This window comes from Fundulus heteroclitus, chromosome 16 (assembly GCF_011125445.2).
Source record: "Fundulus heteroclitus isolate FHET01 chromosome 16, MU-UCD_Fhet_4.1, whole genome shotgun sequence".
Lineage (NCBI taxonomy): Eukaryota > Metazoa > Chordata > Actinopteri > Cyprinodontiformes > Fundulidae > Fundulus > Fundulus heteroclitus.
Window position 1 is genome coordinate 13,433,010 of NC_046376.1, and position 17,306 is coordinate 13,450,315.

Here is a 17,306-nt window from a genome sequence, read left to right on the forward strand (position 1 = left end):
TTGGAACTGAAACTAGTATGAGCTGGAAAGTTCTACGTCAGAAATAAATGTTCCAGCTTCACTACCTTCCACTTCAGTTTGCATAGAGAGTTCTCAAAAATGTCTCCACTGTACTTCCCTTTTGAGAAATATCCTGTGAAGCAAAAGTCAACATGTTTGAACAGCTCATCTTTGGCTGCTTGAGTCTAATAGCTCCTTATAACAGTTTTTAACAGTAATTCATTTCTATTTACCTGGCAAATAATTCATACCTAGAGCTCTTCGGAGCACCACTAAAGTCAGCACAAGTACTTGTAGACATTGCACCGCAGCTTGAGTATTAACCCCAACAAGGTAGAATTTATGCCAATTTAAGGACAGCATTAACATTTTAGTGAGAAAAATGAAGGATATTTGGAAGCTTTGGTGTATTTTTGTAAATGTGCTCTGTCACTTGTGAGGAAATTAACTATAAAAACCTGTAGCTTAGACCCAGCTGGGACTGTTTGTCCTGTAAATCTTCCGATCATTTTCTTTATTAATGTTTTTCTAGTTGTTGTTTGTTTTTTTAAGTTGTCAAATTATGCTGGTGTTTCCCTTTTAAAGGTTGGCTGTTACGGGAGGTTGGTGGCAGCTGGATAAAGCACCGTCGGTACTGGTTTGTGCTGACCCACGATTCCCTCGACTACTACACCGGGCCGGAGAAAGGTGCTCGGAGACTGGGCACCCTGGTCCTCACCAGTCTCTGCTCCGTCATTTGGCCAGACAAGCAGACGTACAAAGAAGCAGGTGAGCTCATTAAATTGTGTTTTATATTCAGAAAGCATACAGAAATGGACGAAAACAGACTCCTGAGGTTTATAAAAATGGATGTAAAGCTTACCCAGACCTGCTTTTGCTCCCTACTGGGAATCATTAGATGGAGTTTTTCCTTTTAGTCGTAGGTTTTGTGATCTACTTTTCCTTCCTATGTGAAACACACACATACTTTTTGGGAAGTCCCAGCTCCATTTCCTTTCCAAAAAATGACTCAGGGCTAAATTTGAAGCTTTGTTGTAGATCTTCCTTTTTTTTTTTTTTTTTTTTTAGATGAGGAAAAGAAAAGATTTAAAGATTTCTGAAGAAAAGTCTTTGTTGTGTGACACTGGGATGACCCTCAAAGCATGTCTGCCTGCTCATCGGTGGAGGAGATTATGTCCTGCTGACTTAACCAAAACCACTTAAAATGCCCTCAATTGTTCTATAAATCTAAGGGAAAACATAATTCTTCCTAAATCATTATACACAGGGACTTTTCAGCAGCGGCTTTGTCACAATCTGCTCACTATTCCTCCATCTAAGCCGCTGAGAAATTTGTCACAAAGAAGTTGCATGAAATCTTTACTTCCTCTGTTTTCTTTTTTTTTTTTTTTTTTTTTTTTACAAAGGGACTGTAGTTCCCAATTAGGTCTTAAGTTCTGGCATCATCATTTTCAGTGGAAGAAATTTAAACGTACCAGATTTTAAACATGTAAAAGGGCAAAACCAGCACCCTTAAAACTTTCTAGTCTTTAATAAAACCCTGTTAATTATGGTTTTTTTATTTTATCTCTAAGCTAACCAGAGCGTTATGTGGTCCCAAGACATGTACTAGGAAAGCCTGATAATGGCTGCGTAGCTGAAGATCAAGTCCAAAAGGCCTGGGCTGTATCTAATACTTCCTCTGAACAGATTAGGAAGCAGATTCTTCACTGCAAAAAGAGAACTAGAAATAGTTAACATGTTCTTAAAATTTGTGTATTTGTCCGTCATTTGAGCAGGTAAATAAGATGATTTGCCAATGGAATAAGATTTTTGCACTTAAAATAGGTACAACTAATCTCAATCATCTTATTTCAAGTGCAGGATGTCTAATTATCTTATTTTAAGGGTAAAAATACTCATTCCATTGGCAGATAATCGTATTTACCTGCTCAAATCAAGGATAAATACTCTAACTTTAAGAACATTTTAATTATTTTTAGATCTGTTTTTGCAGTGTTCTTTTTCTAATGTTATTTGGTCGCCTGCTTTCCAAGAGCAGACTCACTTCAGAATAATGTTTTTTGTTTTTTTATGTTGCTGAGGTTTTGCTCAAGTCTGACCTTTGATCTTCAGTGAATCTGAGAGAGGAAGTCAGGGAGAAAGAGAGAGTCTCTAGGTGTCACTGTGTGTCACTGTGTGTGCTACTTCCTTTATGCTTAAATTACACTGAAATATCAGGTTCAGCTTGGACTTGTGTGATTTATTCTCATTTTTTTTTTTTTTTAGGTTACTGGAGCATTACTGTTTATGGACGGAAGCACTGCCACAGGCTGTACACCAAGCACTTCAATGAAGCTGTGCACTGGGCCTGCGCTATCCAGAAAATCATCGACACCAAATCCCCGGTGGAAACGCCGACACTGCTTTTGATACGAGACATCGAGGTGGGCCGCGCGAAAGAAAAGCTAAACATTTGTAAACACGCGCACAATTCCTGCCAACCTGCTTGTGATAAGAGCCAGCAAACACAAACAGACGTCGGACTGCTCATTATTCACCCCGCCGTGTTATCATGGAAACCACACGGCCACGCCGTTCTGGGAGTCCAAAGTTTACTCTAGATTTATTTTTTTTCTCTTTTCAATGAGCTCTTGTCGACAAACTAGAACAGCAGACAAAAAAAAAAAAAAGAAAGGTGGTTTAAAGATTAAGGTACTTCCAGGTATTTAACCTTAACTTTCCCATGGTCGGAGGGCATTACATATACATTTTGGGAGGAGTTGCAGGAGAACAAAGTGTGCTGGAATCTTACTGAGCTCAGAAGGGACTTTTCTTGCATCAGTCCATCCTTGGTGGTTAGAAAAGGGGCAGGTTTTGGCAAAGGAGGTGGAAGAGGGCAAGGCAAAAAGCATTGGGTCCAGATAAGCAGCCCTTTGCAAGGCCTCCTGTCTCCGTAATCTCCCAAAGAGAGTCTCTAATCTTCGAGAAAGTGGTTAATCTACTTGCCTCTGTCTATCACTGTATGCTCAGCTAGAAGGGGCCAAGCTTATATTTTGAAGAAAGAAGAGGCCTGTTTTTAAACGGTTCTTCCTTCATTTGTCTAGTCAACTAAAAGGAAAGCAGGAGTGGAAAAAAAAAAGGAAAAATCTATATGATCAGTAATAGGTTATAGGCTCGAGCAACGTAGCCAAAAAGAAATGCGTTACAGGGTATAAAGAAAAAACAGCCAAGAAGAGAAAAATTTGACACTATTTTGAAAATTCACTTAATAATCATTCACATTTGATTGTCTTAAAGGGGACATATCATGTTTTCATGTTCTTTCTTTTCACGTTTAAATCATTCAGTTGTGGTCTATATAAAGTGGAACTGCAACACTTAGGTCTGAATTCCTCCTTATTGTTGCCTCACAGCTCCTTTTTTTTTCACCGCTGTTCTGAGGTTTGTCTGAGAGCAACTTGTTTTGAGGCGGTCTCTCTAAATGTAAAGGAGGCAATTCACACACCGCCCCCTCCAGGTCGCTGAGGCTGCCCCTGAAAGGGTAAAGACTCTTGAGCCAAAGCGTAAGTCAGCGTCCGCCATGATATGGGCTGTCCGAATAGTGCAGTCAGTAACAAAGGAGGTGGGAATGGGAGCCTGCATGCTTCCTATCATAGCTCATTTAGCATAGGAACCTCGCAGTGTCCCTTACCAGCGCTAAGGAGCTATAAGGAATCCCCAAATCCTTTGTTTGACATGATGTGTATGCACACACCACCTCATAGAAATTAACGAAAATGACTGGAGCGAAGAGCGAGTGCACTTTGTAGTTTTCACTAGCCACTTGTAGCTTCAGCATTCATAAATTTAGACTGCAAATTCTCGGTGAGAAATTAAAATGTCGGATTCGCCAAACTGGCCGGAAGTCCGTGACCTTGCTAAGCAGCTCCGCAGCAAATACTGCGAGGAAATAAAAACGTAACAGAAAACAGAGAAAACGGAATGAATTAAAGAAAATGACCCAAACAGAAGATAAAGGTATCTAAGCAGCACCTGGACAGACTACATTCAAATTTTCTGCACTCCCAAGAAACTCCACAACAAAATGTGTTTAAGGGCTAGAAAAGTGGATTTTGCAAAATATGTCCTCTTGAAGCCTAAATTATTTTTAAGACAATAAACGAATCAAACGAATCTGAGAAGCCTTTACGAAGACCTTTTTTTTGTTTTTGTTAGACTAATCTGCATTTTTCTAAGCAGTAGCTATGAAGTGTTTTGGGTATGTGCTTATCTGTGATAGATGGTGATGTGGAGTAAAATTTTAAATATCTATAGCGCCACCTCTTTTCCAAACCAGTTTCTAACCCTAAAGACCACATGCTAACCCCAAATCTGTGTACAACCCTTCAACACCTATTTAGCTATATTTCAGTCACAAACCTCAATGTGTTCTGAAGCTATAGCACAAAGTGGTGGATAGTGAGGAAATGGAAGGAAAATAATGCTTTTAGATGTTTTTCTTGTTGTTGTTGTTATTATTATTGCCTTTCACCCAGCTGCAATAAAATGCTGTGAAGTTTGTGGCTGTAATGTAAGGAAAAGGTGTAAAACAAATTCAAGGGGAATTCTATTTTTTTCCCCAAAGAACTGTAGATGCAAATCATCTACCCTTTGCAAGACTCGCGTATATTCTCTTATATTTTAGACAAATGAGAGTTGGGGCATTTACAAAGTGCAAGTATTTGGATGCAACATTAGCATTATCATCTGAAATACAGCTGAGCTGCTGTGGCGCACCACAGAGCAGCATCTTATTCCCACGGGACAAACAGAAGACTGTGTTAACTTTGCCACAATGAGGGCAAGGCGGACTTGTTGCACAGCGAGACCGAACAAGAGCGAGAGAGAGAGAGAGAGAAAGAGAGTGGAAAGAGGAGGGATTGAAGGAGTTGCAGAGTCAGGAGAGAGCCAGAGCCGCTGCAACGTTACTAATGAGCAACAGGTGCTCGGGGGGGGGGGGGGGGGCAGAAGCGTGGAAGCCATCTGTACCGCTGGAAGGCATCTATCCACATACGCAGTGAAAGACAGAAATGCACGCACAGTCAACCCATTGACACCGGCGGATAAAGTATAACGTGTCAGTCATGCACAGTGTGCTGTGCTGGGTCATCACTTGACCTTCCTGTTGCTTTGGAAGCTGCCAGAGCCGAATGGCGAGCCCCGGTCAGATGGACCTTGGTCACCCCAGACGGACAAAAACACGCACTAAATCCCAGATGCCGACGGCCCTCTCAACTGATTTCAGGAACACGGAATGAATATGTTATTGTACGTGATACATTTTTTCTTTTTTTTTCTTGTACGCACACAGGAGAATAAGTTCAATCCGGAGGTGGTGGAGCACATCTACCAGCACAATGCCATCCTCAAATACACCCAGGGCCCCCTGTATGCTCCTCTGCTTCCTTTCCCTTACGGCAATTTGGAGCACACATGTGAGTACTCAAGCTATGTATGATAAATCTAACAACAGCTACATGTGAGGTTTTGTTTTAGCATCTGTACCACGCTCCCTTGTCGCTTCAGACCACAATGGGAAGGGCTACGGCTCGATGCGCGAAGAGGCCGTGCGGCTCTTCAACTGCCTGCAGCAGCTGGAGTCGGCGCGGGAGCCGGTTCCCATCATCCAGGGCGTGCTGCAGACCTGCCTGGACCTGCGGCCCCTCCGTGACGAGGTCTACTGTCAGCTTGTGAAGCAGACCAGCCACACGCCTTCCCCGAACACCGCCGCGCACCTCCGCTACTGGCAGCTCCTCACCTGCATGAGCTGCACCTTCCTGCCGGGCTACAATGTGCTCAAATACCTGCGCTTCCACCTCAAGAGGTGAGCTCTGCGTGAAAATGCGCTCAAGCAGAATTGCCCTGCTTTCAGGTTTTTTTTGTTTGTTTGTTTTTATGTAAATTTGGAAAACTGGGAATAAGCATGGGCTGGTTTGGGTCTTTCATTGTGAGCTGAGCAAAACATCACTGTGTCATTGTACTGATACAAAACTTTAACATAAAATAGTATTAGTAACTAATTTTACTAACTAGTTTTATTCAAAACAAATTGGCAGAAATGTTAAAATCTAATAAATATTACATAAACAATAATGTTGTTATTTAACATAAACACCAACTAAATTGAAAAGTTTAAATCGCTTGTTGTGCACGGTGTTATCCGTTTTGCTGCTCTAGAGTAACAGAACTATAGCAAGTAGATTTCTGCTCGTTTGGGAAGCTTAACAGACCCGCCACCTGAAGCTTGCTAGCAGCTTTTAAAACAGTGTCACATTAATAATCGTTTTCACACCGTAATTGTTTAGTTTAAATTTTTTCTTTTGTAAATGGGAAAAATTTCCAGAGCCAAATTTGTCTTTCTTGTAAGCAAACGCAAGGTGTATATACAGTAGCCCTTTTTCAGCCAGCTGTCCCAGCAGTGTGCAGCAACATGCAGTGAGGGACATGGGGCGCTTTACTCTGGTCGGTTCTCTTTGTGCCGTTACAAGTTCCCCGTTGATATTCCTCGAAAGTTGAAATTTGGAGCTCGCCAAGATGCTCCGACTGTTGTATCCAATATGGCTGCTGCGCAACTAGAATGAAGTTACTGTACCTATTATTATGAGCGTGTTTCATTAAACTATTGGCACGCGTGGTTCTGTAAAATATCTATTTGTGAACATGCTCCTTTTTGTGCTTGAAAGCATAAAATGTTTCTCTTGCTGGTTTAAAATTTTCCTACTTGCAAATCGAATGCTCTCAACTCTGCCGTGGCGTCATTCTGCGCTTTGACTTCCAAAACAAGTTAAACGCATCATATATGTTCCATGCATGTGGGTGGGTGGGAGGGGGGGGGGGATTCTGGTCTCTCTGGCATCTCTTTAGAAGGACATCAGGAAAAATTAATAGTGAAAAATGTTCAGCGGTCTTAAAACCTAAGCCTCTTAAACCCTTACCAGGGCCTTATCTTAAATGAATAAACAAATGCCTCTTTTTTAATCTAACACTTATAACTTGTGACTTAATGATGTTCTCAGGGTGGATTTGCTCAAGGACAGAAACCGCCTTTCATCTTCTCCTCGTTGCATTTGCAAGCGGACAACAAGGGACGTTTTTATACTCCTTTTTTTTTTTTTCTTGTCTCCTGACTCATCTCTGTGAAAAAGTGCGCTTTTGGGAAGACAGGTGGAAAACACGCGAGCACGCCGTTCCGTCGCTGACGGTTTGAGGTAACCGAGTGCAGCTGTCGGCTTTTTACATTCGACTGAGCCGAGTCGGAGTGAATTTGACATCAGGCCAGGAGCCGGTTGCTGGCGACGGGGGGGGGGGGAGGAGCCCGCGATGCAGAACAGGTTTAGCTGGGAGACGAAGGTGAACCAGTAGTGGCAAGGAGAACGCGGAGTCTAGACGACGGACAGAAAGCAGGCGCCAGCGTCCCTAACCACTAGTTTAGATATAGTAGCACGATATGCTCCCACATTGTTAACATGCTCCCATGGACAGATGCAGTGTTTGAGGGCTGGATTTGCAGGTCTGAATTAGCCCCTCTGTCAAGCCTACTTATCGAAGTTGTTAGCAGCGCTGGGCCGTCTGCTCTAGACTTTCCAACGCCGTGCCATCAAACCGCCACAGTCTTCTATCTATGTTTCAGCACTGGGAATTGCCCTCTAGCTAATGGAACAGTTGCATGCGATGGCAATTTATAATAACACTGTGGAACTCGCTGGCTCTGGTGTTTTGATACGTCTTACTGTCGCTCTCACGCACTTTCTTTCTCAGCGGATCCGAGCCGAGCCGAGGCTGCAGCTGGGCAGGAGCTGAGTCTGGAGCCGGGCACCGGGCCCAGAAAACACTCCTCCTTCACTCCCCCGGTGCCCTGAGAAACCCCCGGGGAATGTCTGCTGTCAGAGGGAATGGGCCAGGAGAAAGAAAGCAGAGCAGGAGGGGGGGGGCGGGGGGCAAGAGAGCAGGAAGCAGCAGCAAAGGCCAAAGAGAGGAGAGGAGAGTGTAGGAAGGATCACAGAGGCTCAGTGGAACATTCCTGATTATGTTTCAGCAGGACAAATCCCACCCTGTGGCCATATAGTTATGAGATGGCATGACATCGGTGTAAATGGGTGTACTTCTCTGTGTCTGGCAAATGGTTTCTTAGATTTTTCTTTTCCCTTTTGGTCGTATTGGATTTTTTGATGAATATTTTGAGCGTTATTGTTTCCTCTCTCACCCGTCCCTCTCTGTTTACACAGGGCTGAACTGTTAGCTCCATTACACCATATTTCACGCCCTTTATTGCTCACAAAGCGTGTCAGACCTCAGGCTCCATTTGATTTTTGTACCCCCTTCCCCATTTTTTTTTTTTTTTTTTTTTTAATAATCAAATGTACATGGAGCCTCACCTACCACTCCTGGACACTCCGCTGGGAGGAAGCAGCGGGTCACTGCTGTTCACAGGAGCGGAAATGCCTCTTCCTTATTTTGTACATTGCCCAAGGTCAAACATGTTTTCTTTTTCCGTTTAATGTGATTTGAAGGACTGGGCGACATTGACTATTTGGTCTTTTAACAGATTGAGTGAGAACGTTTGTCATTCCTCGCCTCATTTACTTTTTAACAAACCCAGACAGAGGAAAAGTAAAGAATGGAGCTCAGTCAAAGGGACGACGTGAAGGAGTATAAAACCAGCAGATTGAGCCTGCTAATACGATCAGCTTTTTCTAAAATCCTGAATTGGGTTTATGTTGCGCATGCACACGTAGAGGATATTTTCATTCTCTCGTACGTTTTATGCATCTTGCAGAATTCAGAGCCAAACTCCTGAATCTGAGATGGATAACTATGCGTCGTTCATCAGCGAGGCCTTGGAAAAGACAAAATGCCGCGAGTGTGTGCCGTCGTGGGAAGAGATCCAGATGCTGATGAACCGACAGGAGATGCTGTGCACCGTGCACTACCCCGGTACCGGATCCTGCCAGCTCTACATCAGCTCGCACACGACTGCCAATGAGGTTTGGAAGCATTTATTCAGCTTGGACGGTTTAAACCTTTCCCAGATTTTTTTTTTTTTTTTTTTTTTATATTCTCACACGTGTTTCTGTCCAAAAATATAAATGACGTGGCTTGAAGCAAATCCCCAAACAACCACAAACTTTTTTTTTTTTTTTTTTTTTTTTTCCCAAAACCAATCTCTCCTCTGCTATCAACAGGTGGTCCGAAGGATGCAAGAGAAGCTGGGCCTTCAAGACAGTAAAAATACATTTGCACTGTTTGAACAGAATGCACTATGGGAGCAGCCGGTTTCAGGGAACTCTCTGATCGCGGACGTCCTGACCAGGTACAAAGTGGATCCATACCTTTCCTGTTTTAAAATGCAGAAAGTGCCCAAAATTTGTCAGAAATGGAAGCAATTTGTGACATTAGAATCTGCATTACAATGCAATGCATGATCACTAGTGTAATACTTATTGGCACCACTGCTGTTTGCACAACTCCCTTTTGCCAGTGGGATAGCATTTATTCTTCTATAAAATTCCTCTTTGAACAATCTTGATGACTTCTAAAATCCCAGTTCTTCTCTTATGCACTTTTCTCTTTAGCTCAACCCCTAGTTTTCTAGAGATAAAGGTCTGGAACTGATATGGCAAAAGAAGAAGGTGTAGCAATCCATTTAAAAAAAAAAATGTCTATGTCTATGTTTTGGACCCTTATCCCGTTGCTTTGATGACCTATTTTTTTATAACTCGGAGCACTCTACAGATCCTGCTGTAGAGCTTTTAGATGCAAGAAAATGCTTTTCTTACTCCTGAAAACAAAGTCTATGGCTGGATTGTCCATTTGACACGTAGAGGGATAAATAGGGTGGGAACAATCCAATGAGAGCTTTATTAGATGAACCTGTGTGGATGCATGAGTCTACGGGTTAGTAATGATAGCCAGCTTACCCGAGAATATAAAGTGCAGAGGTGAGTGAGAGATTTGTACCCTAGACATCATCCAGCATATGTAGAAAGATTGGAGATGCTTTCATATATAAAACATCGCAGTAATCTAATAGAAATAGGAAGGTCCTTAAGACATGATGCTTCCTCGCACGGATAGAAAACAATCTATTTCTGAAGAAAAAACAGAGTTTGATCTTGAATTCCTTTACAAAATGTTCAATGTGTGACTTAAACTAAAGCTTATTGTTAATATCTGTACCATGGTACAGATAGGTTTAGCTGTTATTGTTTTTATGGAATGGAGGGTTTGTGGAACCTTTGTCAGCAAACAGTGACCTTTATCTTATCAGCATTAAATATCAGTCTCGTCTTAAACCAAGCAAGTCAGGTTGAACAATCTCAAATGCAGGCTGCAGGCGCCTACGCTCAGTAGTTAATTTTTGCATGGCAGTAAATCACAGTGTCATCAGCATAGAACGTTTACAAGCATCAGTAACAATTTATCCTACACTGTTTACATAAGCAGAAAACAGAGTTGGACCTAAAATGGAACCCTGTGGCTCATCTTTTGTGATGTTTACATATTCTGATGACAAACCACTGCACACACTGTCTACGATTTGACAGATAATTAGATAACCAGCATACACTGTTATCTGATGAACCAATATCAGACAAAGGATAGTATAATCAACAGAGTCAAACGCCTTAGACGAGTCATTGAAACGGGCAGGACAGTGTTTATTAGCATCCAAGGCTTCAATTATTCCATTTATAACTTTCAGGGTGGCTGTGAAGGTACTGTGCTATTTCGTGAAAGCAGACTGATGGCATCACAAGGAAAGAAAAGGCTTTTAATTCACGTCTCCCAAATAAGTGGTTGGCATGAAAAGACTGCAATGGTTGTCTAAACCGTGAGCTTTTGAGGTCTTTCTACCTTCCTTCTAACACTGTTGCTGAGAGGTAAACTTGGGTCCTAATTTGTCACAGTTGAATTATGGCCCGACTTTAGATATCTTGACATTTGTGTTGGCAGGTATTTTTGTAACCATTTTTGGTGATGAATGATCAACAAAGGTTTATCTTACTTGACTGGCATGTGCTCTTGTCTTTCCCGTTTTGACGAGTCGTTGAGAGAAACTGGCCTCCAAGATGCATTTATTTTCAGGTTTTTTCTTCTGTTTTAGTATAGACACTAAATCATTGCTGACATCCTTTACGTCAAGTGACCTTTTTCTGTTCTTGTTGAGTAATCCTGCGTGGCCCCTGGGAAGCAAAGATGAATTTGGTACTTTCCAAAGACAAATACTCTCAAATTGTGTGGGGACAGGTTAAACATGAACTGTTTTTTAACTAATGTAGATCAGGTATGGTATAATCGTAACACATTAGCTACTCCGCTCTCTCTCTGTGCAGCTTCACCGCCAAAGAGTCGGAGTCTAAGTCCCAGTGGAAACTGTGTTTTAAGCTCTACTGCCTGTTGGACGCTGACAGCATATCAGTGGACAGCATAGAGTATTTATTCCTCTTTGAGCAGGTAAGGCGGCACACACACACACAAAAAAAGAAACAGTACATCCTTTGTCTGCTGTTGCCTTAATAAGTGACCAATAGTGAGATTTAATTTATGACCCTTCAGCAAGTCATTCTTTCTGTTCTAAATCAAATTGAAGAACAATCTTGAGTCACAGCCAGTTGACATGATGTGATTGCAGAAGAGAACATAGAAAAGCATAAAAAGTATGACTAACAGTGCTGCTCAAGTGCAGCTGGGGTCAAAAGGTAGCTTCATTACAGCATTTTTTTCCCCGAGGACTTCTATAAAAGATTTATAAGGTGCAATAAAACAGGGTGGGTCCAAAAATGATTGGATTTGGGTTATTAGTAACAGCCGTGACCTTCTGTCTCTCCTGGTCTTTGCGCTGCAGTGCCATGAGATGGTGGTCCGTGGTCAGCTTCCAGCCCGCGAGGAGGACCTGGTGGCATTGGCAGCCCTGAGGCTTCAGAGCCTCGTCGGCGACTACAGCACACACGCCCCTTTCCCCCCTCTGGACGAACTCTTCCCCGGTCACATGCTCGAAACGCGGGTTCTCATGTCCCTCTCTGCCCCGCAAGCAGCCCCGCCCTGTCAGGTGGAGGCTCAGGACTGTCCCGCCACGCAGCGCTTCCCCACGGGTCTCCTGGCTGGGACGCTGTGGAGCCACTCGGCTACGGTGGCGCATAAACAGAAGATGGAGAACGACAAGCGCCTGCTCAGTCGACTGAAGGAGGAGGCCGCGGCCGTCACGGCAGCCATCTTGGACCGTTGGAAAGGTCTGGCCGGCTACAGTGGCAGGGACAGTATGGCTGCTTACCTCACAATTGCGCGCCAGTGGTCGGGCTTTGGATGCACTCTTTATGAAGTGGACTTTTATATAGTGAGTATTTTGGAGGGGGACTTGTTTTAGTTTTGCTCCCCTGGAACCGCACTGCAAAAACGGAACTAGAAATAAGTAAAATGTTCTTAAAATTTGTGTATTTGTCCTTGATTTTTTTTTTTTTCTTCTCCAGTGTCCTGTCTAGCAATATGGCAATAGGAATTGATGTCTCAATGCCAGATAGAGCTCGACAGATTTTGCTTTTACAAGTGGAGCAAACAGCTTTCGCCATAGTGCTCCACTTGATTTATGCTTGTAAATAGCTTTATTATGATTCCTGCAAGGAGAATTTCAAATTATATGGACATGACAATGGGAGAGTAAAGGAAGAACAAAAAGTGAAAGAAAAGAAAAAAAAGAGTAGAGGTGAAAGAAAGAGGAGATAAAAGGGAGAGAATGATAAAACCTTCTTTGTCTGCTCCATCACCTGGAAAGAGACACAAAAAGAACAGCACAACCAACAGACATAAAGCAACAGATACACTCGAATAACACCTAGATGCCATTGCTAAATCATATATATTATTATGTAAGCTGACATGTGTAATGTGATATTTGAAAAAAGAAAGTGAAAGAACATAAATAAATAAATTATAAGATTATAAGATTATAAAATTAGTGTATTTGTCCTTGATTTGAGCAGGTAAATAAGATGATTTGCAAATGGAATAAGAATTTTGCACTTGGAATAGGAACAATTCATCTCAATCATCTTATTTCAAGTGCAGGGTGTCTAATTATCTTATTTTAAGGGGTCAAAATACTCATTCCATTGGCAGGTAATCTTAATTACCTGCTCAAATCAAGGAATAAATACACTAATTTTAAGAACATTTTACTTATTTTTAGATCAGTTTTTGCAGTGCGGTGCCGTCTCTCCCCTTTGACTGTCTCTCTCTCTGTCTCTCTGCCCGCAGAGTTCAACAGGGAATTTCTCCGAGAAGTTGTGGCTGGGTGTAGCTGCCACATCCGTGTCCATCTACAAGCAGGGAGAGTCAGAGGCGTTGGAGTCGTTTCCTTATGGCCAGATCTGCTCCTACGGCGTATCTGACAGCAACACCTTCAAGATCACAGCTGGGGATCGGGATCTAATATTCGAAACCACCAAGGTAAGTAAGGTGGCTCCCACATCCCAAGTCTGTAAATCCAGAGTGTTAAAGAAATAAATAAAAAGGAGACCTCAGTCCATCTCCATCGCAGTCTTTGGAGAAACAAGGAGCCTTATCAGCATGCTGTGTCCTGCAGCACAAGAGAAGAGGCCCACTGTCTTCTCACCATGCCCCCGCCCTCTTCCCTCCGGCTCTTTGACCGGCTTAAAAAACACTCGTTGATTCAGTCCGAATCGAGAGCACGCCAACCTGCTGCCTCTGCCTGACCAGCGGAGACCACCACAAGTTAAACTTCCGGGTAATAAAAGGCGCGGGGGGCTGAGGCTTTATTGCTGCGGTTGGATTCAAATATTAGGCTAAACATTTCTCAGAAACGTGGATGCTCCTCCAGACAAGACACTCCCTCCCCCCCTGTTGAGAACAAATCTTGCCTTTCACTGGACTGACTTCCTTGCATCTTCCCACACGGAACAAAAAATCCCTCTGTGATCTCTCGTGAGGCACAAGAGTGGCTTTTATTTATTTATTGGGCTCAGGCAACTTGAAGTGCAGCTCATTTAGACTTCTTCTTTTATGAACTTAAGTCCCTATAGTGCTCTGACATCGTAGGAAGGGCTTTGCACCACTGGGCACAGAAAACAAAGAAGATTTGATAGTCGGTGCGATTTTTAGCGGCTGAATGAAGGGATGACTGTTCGTTTAGGAGCAGGTGACCGTTTTACTTAGAGCTGCTCTGTTGAGGGGAAGCTTTCAATGAGGGAAAAAGTGTCCTGGCAGTTTTTTGGCCTTCTGTCTTTTTAGGTCAGGTAAATGGAGAGGCAAATTGAATCCTACATGATTTTCTTAAAACCGCAAACCCTAACCTATATTTGTGTAGAATTGTGAAACGATGCATTGTTTTGATGTATTTAATCAAAAATCTGGCAGTTATGGCATGCGTTTGTATTCCGGCCCCTCGATTTAATACGTTCTAGAGCCACGTTTCACTAAAGTTACTCACTGCAAAAACGGAACTAAAAATAAGTTAAATATTCTTAAAATTTGTGTATTTTTCCTTGATTTGAGCAGGTAAATAAGATGATCTGCCAATAGAATAAGATTTTTGCACATAAAATAGGAACAATTCATCTCCATCATCTTATTTCAAGTGCAGGATGTCCAATTATCTTATTTTAGGGGCCAAAATACTCATTCCATTGGCAGATAATCTTATTTACCTGCTCAAATCTAGGACAAAAACACAAATTTTAAGAAAATTTTACTTATTTTTTTGCAGTGCTGCTGCAAGTCTTTTGAGATGTTAAAAACTTTGTTACTAAGTAGGTGACTTCTAGTTGAACTGGATTTTATTTTGCCGTGTTGGATGCAAAGCGACTGAAAACATATGCAGGCCACACTTTTCAGATTTTTTTAATTTATTTATTTATTTATTTTTTCCTCTCGAAAGAAACAAAAAAATCCATGTTTAATTTCTGTTTAACTTCAGGGTCTATCATGTAAAATCTTAAATCGCTCAGGTTTGTGATTGCGATGTGGCAAAATGCAGACTAACTCAATGGTTCTGAGTACTTTTCCAAAAGCCTCTACGTTAAAACTGTCAACGCATTCGGACAGTGTTCCTATAAAGGACTGTGTACTCCGTGTCCTCAATAATTGCTGAATGTCTGCATCATCTGCTCCTGGTCGTTTTCAAGCAGCTGGATGACATAATCTTTCTCCACCCTCCTGTGACAGTGCCGGACAGACACCAGTTTGACCTCTCTCTCTCTTTCTCTCTCTCTCTCTCTCTCACCACAGCTGACTGAGATCATGCAGCTGATGAACGCCTATTTCAATGCCATCCATCGCCAGCGAGGTAAAGGAGAAGATCCGGACACCATCACCTTCACAGAGAGCACAGATGTGAGCTTCCATCACATGGCCTCGACGCCCACGCTTCTGGAGCTGCCGTCTCACCCCGTTTAAGAGGAACTCTTACCTACATTACCCCCCCCCCATCCCCTCCCCTCCACCGTCCTATTTCCCTGGCGAGGCTCAGGCCCGGTCCTGAAGATCCTTGGCCTCCTCCACTGGGAATGGTGCTGGAGCCAATACAAAGAGAGGGCTGTTTTTCCCCTCCCCATCTATGAAAATAAACCTTCCCCGAGTTTTCCAGTTGAGGCTGGTCTTAGAATTAAAATCGTGGGACAGCGCAAGGGAAGGCAGGAGGGCCTGGAAACGCACAGAAAAACCAGCGCCGTTACTGATGAGGTGTCGCGCACGCCCCCACCCTTTCCCACAATGCATCAATCTTTGTTAGTCTAATTGGCCACGAGCCCGACCCCAGCCGCACCGCACCCTGCTCGGGCGAGAAGTTGGCGTGGGCCTTACTACCAACCGCAAACATTAAGAACGAAGATTTCAACGATCATAAGCTGCGGAGCTGCCCCTCATAAAAGCTCCAAGCTCAGAGTAAAAAAAAACACTACCCTCTCCCCTCGCTGTGCGCCATATTGGATTTGCCTTTCCTAGAAGGCGGACGTCCCTCGTGCTCTGCTGGAACAGTATTGAGAACATTCAGTGACACACACACACACACACCCACCCTGACTCTCCCCGGCCCCTTCATCAGTCAGTCAGTTTTCATAAGATCCCGGCTGGGCTTCAATTACCTGGAACTGTCGATGCAGCGAGGCCATGTGAACTTGGAACTGGAAGCAGATGTTGGAACTCTGCGGCTGAGTCACTTTGGCTGCTAGGACTGCACAGCCTCCTGCCAGGGTGTCAATCTGATCACGGAGAAAAAAAACAAAAAAAACAATTTCATTCATGGCACATTGAGGATCCAGGGCTGTACGCGTTATAAAGAAATCAAAGCATTTTCCAGCTGTTTTCAACACGTTTGCCGCCAAATACTCTGATCCACCCCCGTTGTCGTGCTGCTCGTTGTCCCGGGCGTGAAACCTGGAGAGCACCCGACCCGGTGCAGCACTCTTCTGCTGAAGATAACAACAGGTGCTTCTTTATTTAACGGAAGGAACGTCCCGAAGCTTCATCGCCTCGCCGTTAACACGCAGTGCCCCACGAGTTGCCTGGCATGCAAGAAAAGAAACATTTCTAATGTGGACGCTTTTGCATTATTTATGCAGACTTTTTTTCTTTTCTTTTTTTTAACTCTTTGTCTTAAATGTAGATCCAGACTTATTTTTACATTAAGTTTGCTCTAAGTGACCAGGGCCATTGGTTTGTTGGTTCTAATCCTCTCTAGCTCCTGTTTTCCTCCCTGAAAAGCCAAACTTGGACCAAAGACTAGTTTTCGTTTTTATATATATATATATAAGCTTTTAGAAAAAGAAGCCAACAAATCCAGTCAGAATCCCTAACCGTACTTAAATGTTTTGTCTTCCAAGATCAATATCTAAGAGTCAGTTGTATATTTTTGGTAAGGATGATCCTAAAGTGATATCTGCTACACACTCTAGAAAATAACCAGTTTGAACACTTTTGTTTCTATGCCATGAAAGGCCTTGACAAGTCATTGCCCTCTCCCTGGTTCAGAAGCAGGTCTTTAGCTTTTTTTTCCCACTGCAGCTGCAGGCAGCTCCATACTAGATATGTAAAAAAAAAACCAACAAAACAAAAAAAAGACGGCAGATGTCCTTGCTTAGTATTAAGCTTGTCTGTAAGCTGCATGGTACCTTTTTATGTAATGTGTATATTTAATTGCACTATTTTTAACTAACTTGGGAGTGCAATAAAAAAAACTATAAATACTGTAATTAATAAAACAAAACACAAATTTTACCTTTTATTGTCATTGTCGCTTAAGCTCTTTCACAGTGATGTGTTTGCAACCAGGTGTG

The 17,306-nt window shown here is 42.8% G+C and overlaps 1 protein-coding gene across 1 annotated transcript in view; it reads left to right on the forward strand.

Annotated features, from left to right (window-relative positions):
- The window catches only part of plekhh3 (pleckstrin homology, MyTH4 and FERM domain containing H3), a 47,734-nt gene extending 30,487 nt beyond the window's left edge, over positions 1 to 17,247 (forward strand). The window contains exons 4-13 of the mRNA XM_012878749.3: positions 586 to 768; positions 2,269 to 2,426; positions 5,333 to 5,456; positions 5,548 to 5,845; positions 8,798 to 9,005; positions 9,204 to 9,331; positions 11,355 to 11,475; positions 11,867 to 12,355; positions 13,273 to 13,464; positions 15,262 to 17,247. Coding sequence (XP_012734203.1) covers positions 586 to 768; positions 2,269 to 2,426; positions 5,333 to 5,456; positions 5,548 to 5,845; positions 8,798 to 9,005; positions 9,204 to 9,331; positions 11,355 to 11,475; positions 11,867 to 12,355; positions 13,273 to 13,464; positions 15,262 to 15,429 — 2,069 coding nt within the window. The 3' untranslated portion in view covers positions 15,430 to 17,247. The remainder of the gene's footprint in view (positions 1 to 585; positions 769 to 2,268; positions 2,427 to 5,332; positions 5,457 to 5,547; positions 5,846 to 8,797; positions 9,006 to 9,203; positions 9,332 to 11,354; positions 11,476 to 11,866; positions 12,356 to 13,272; positions 13,465 to 15,261) is intronic.
- The last annotated feature ends 59 nt before the right edge of the window (positions 17,248 to 17,306 follow it).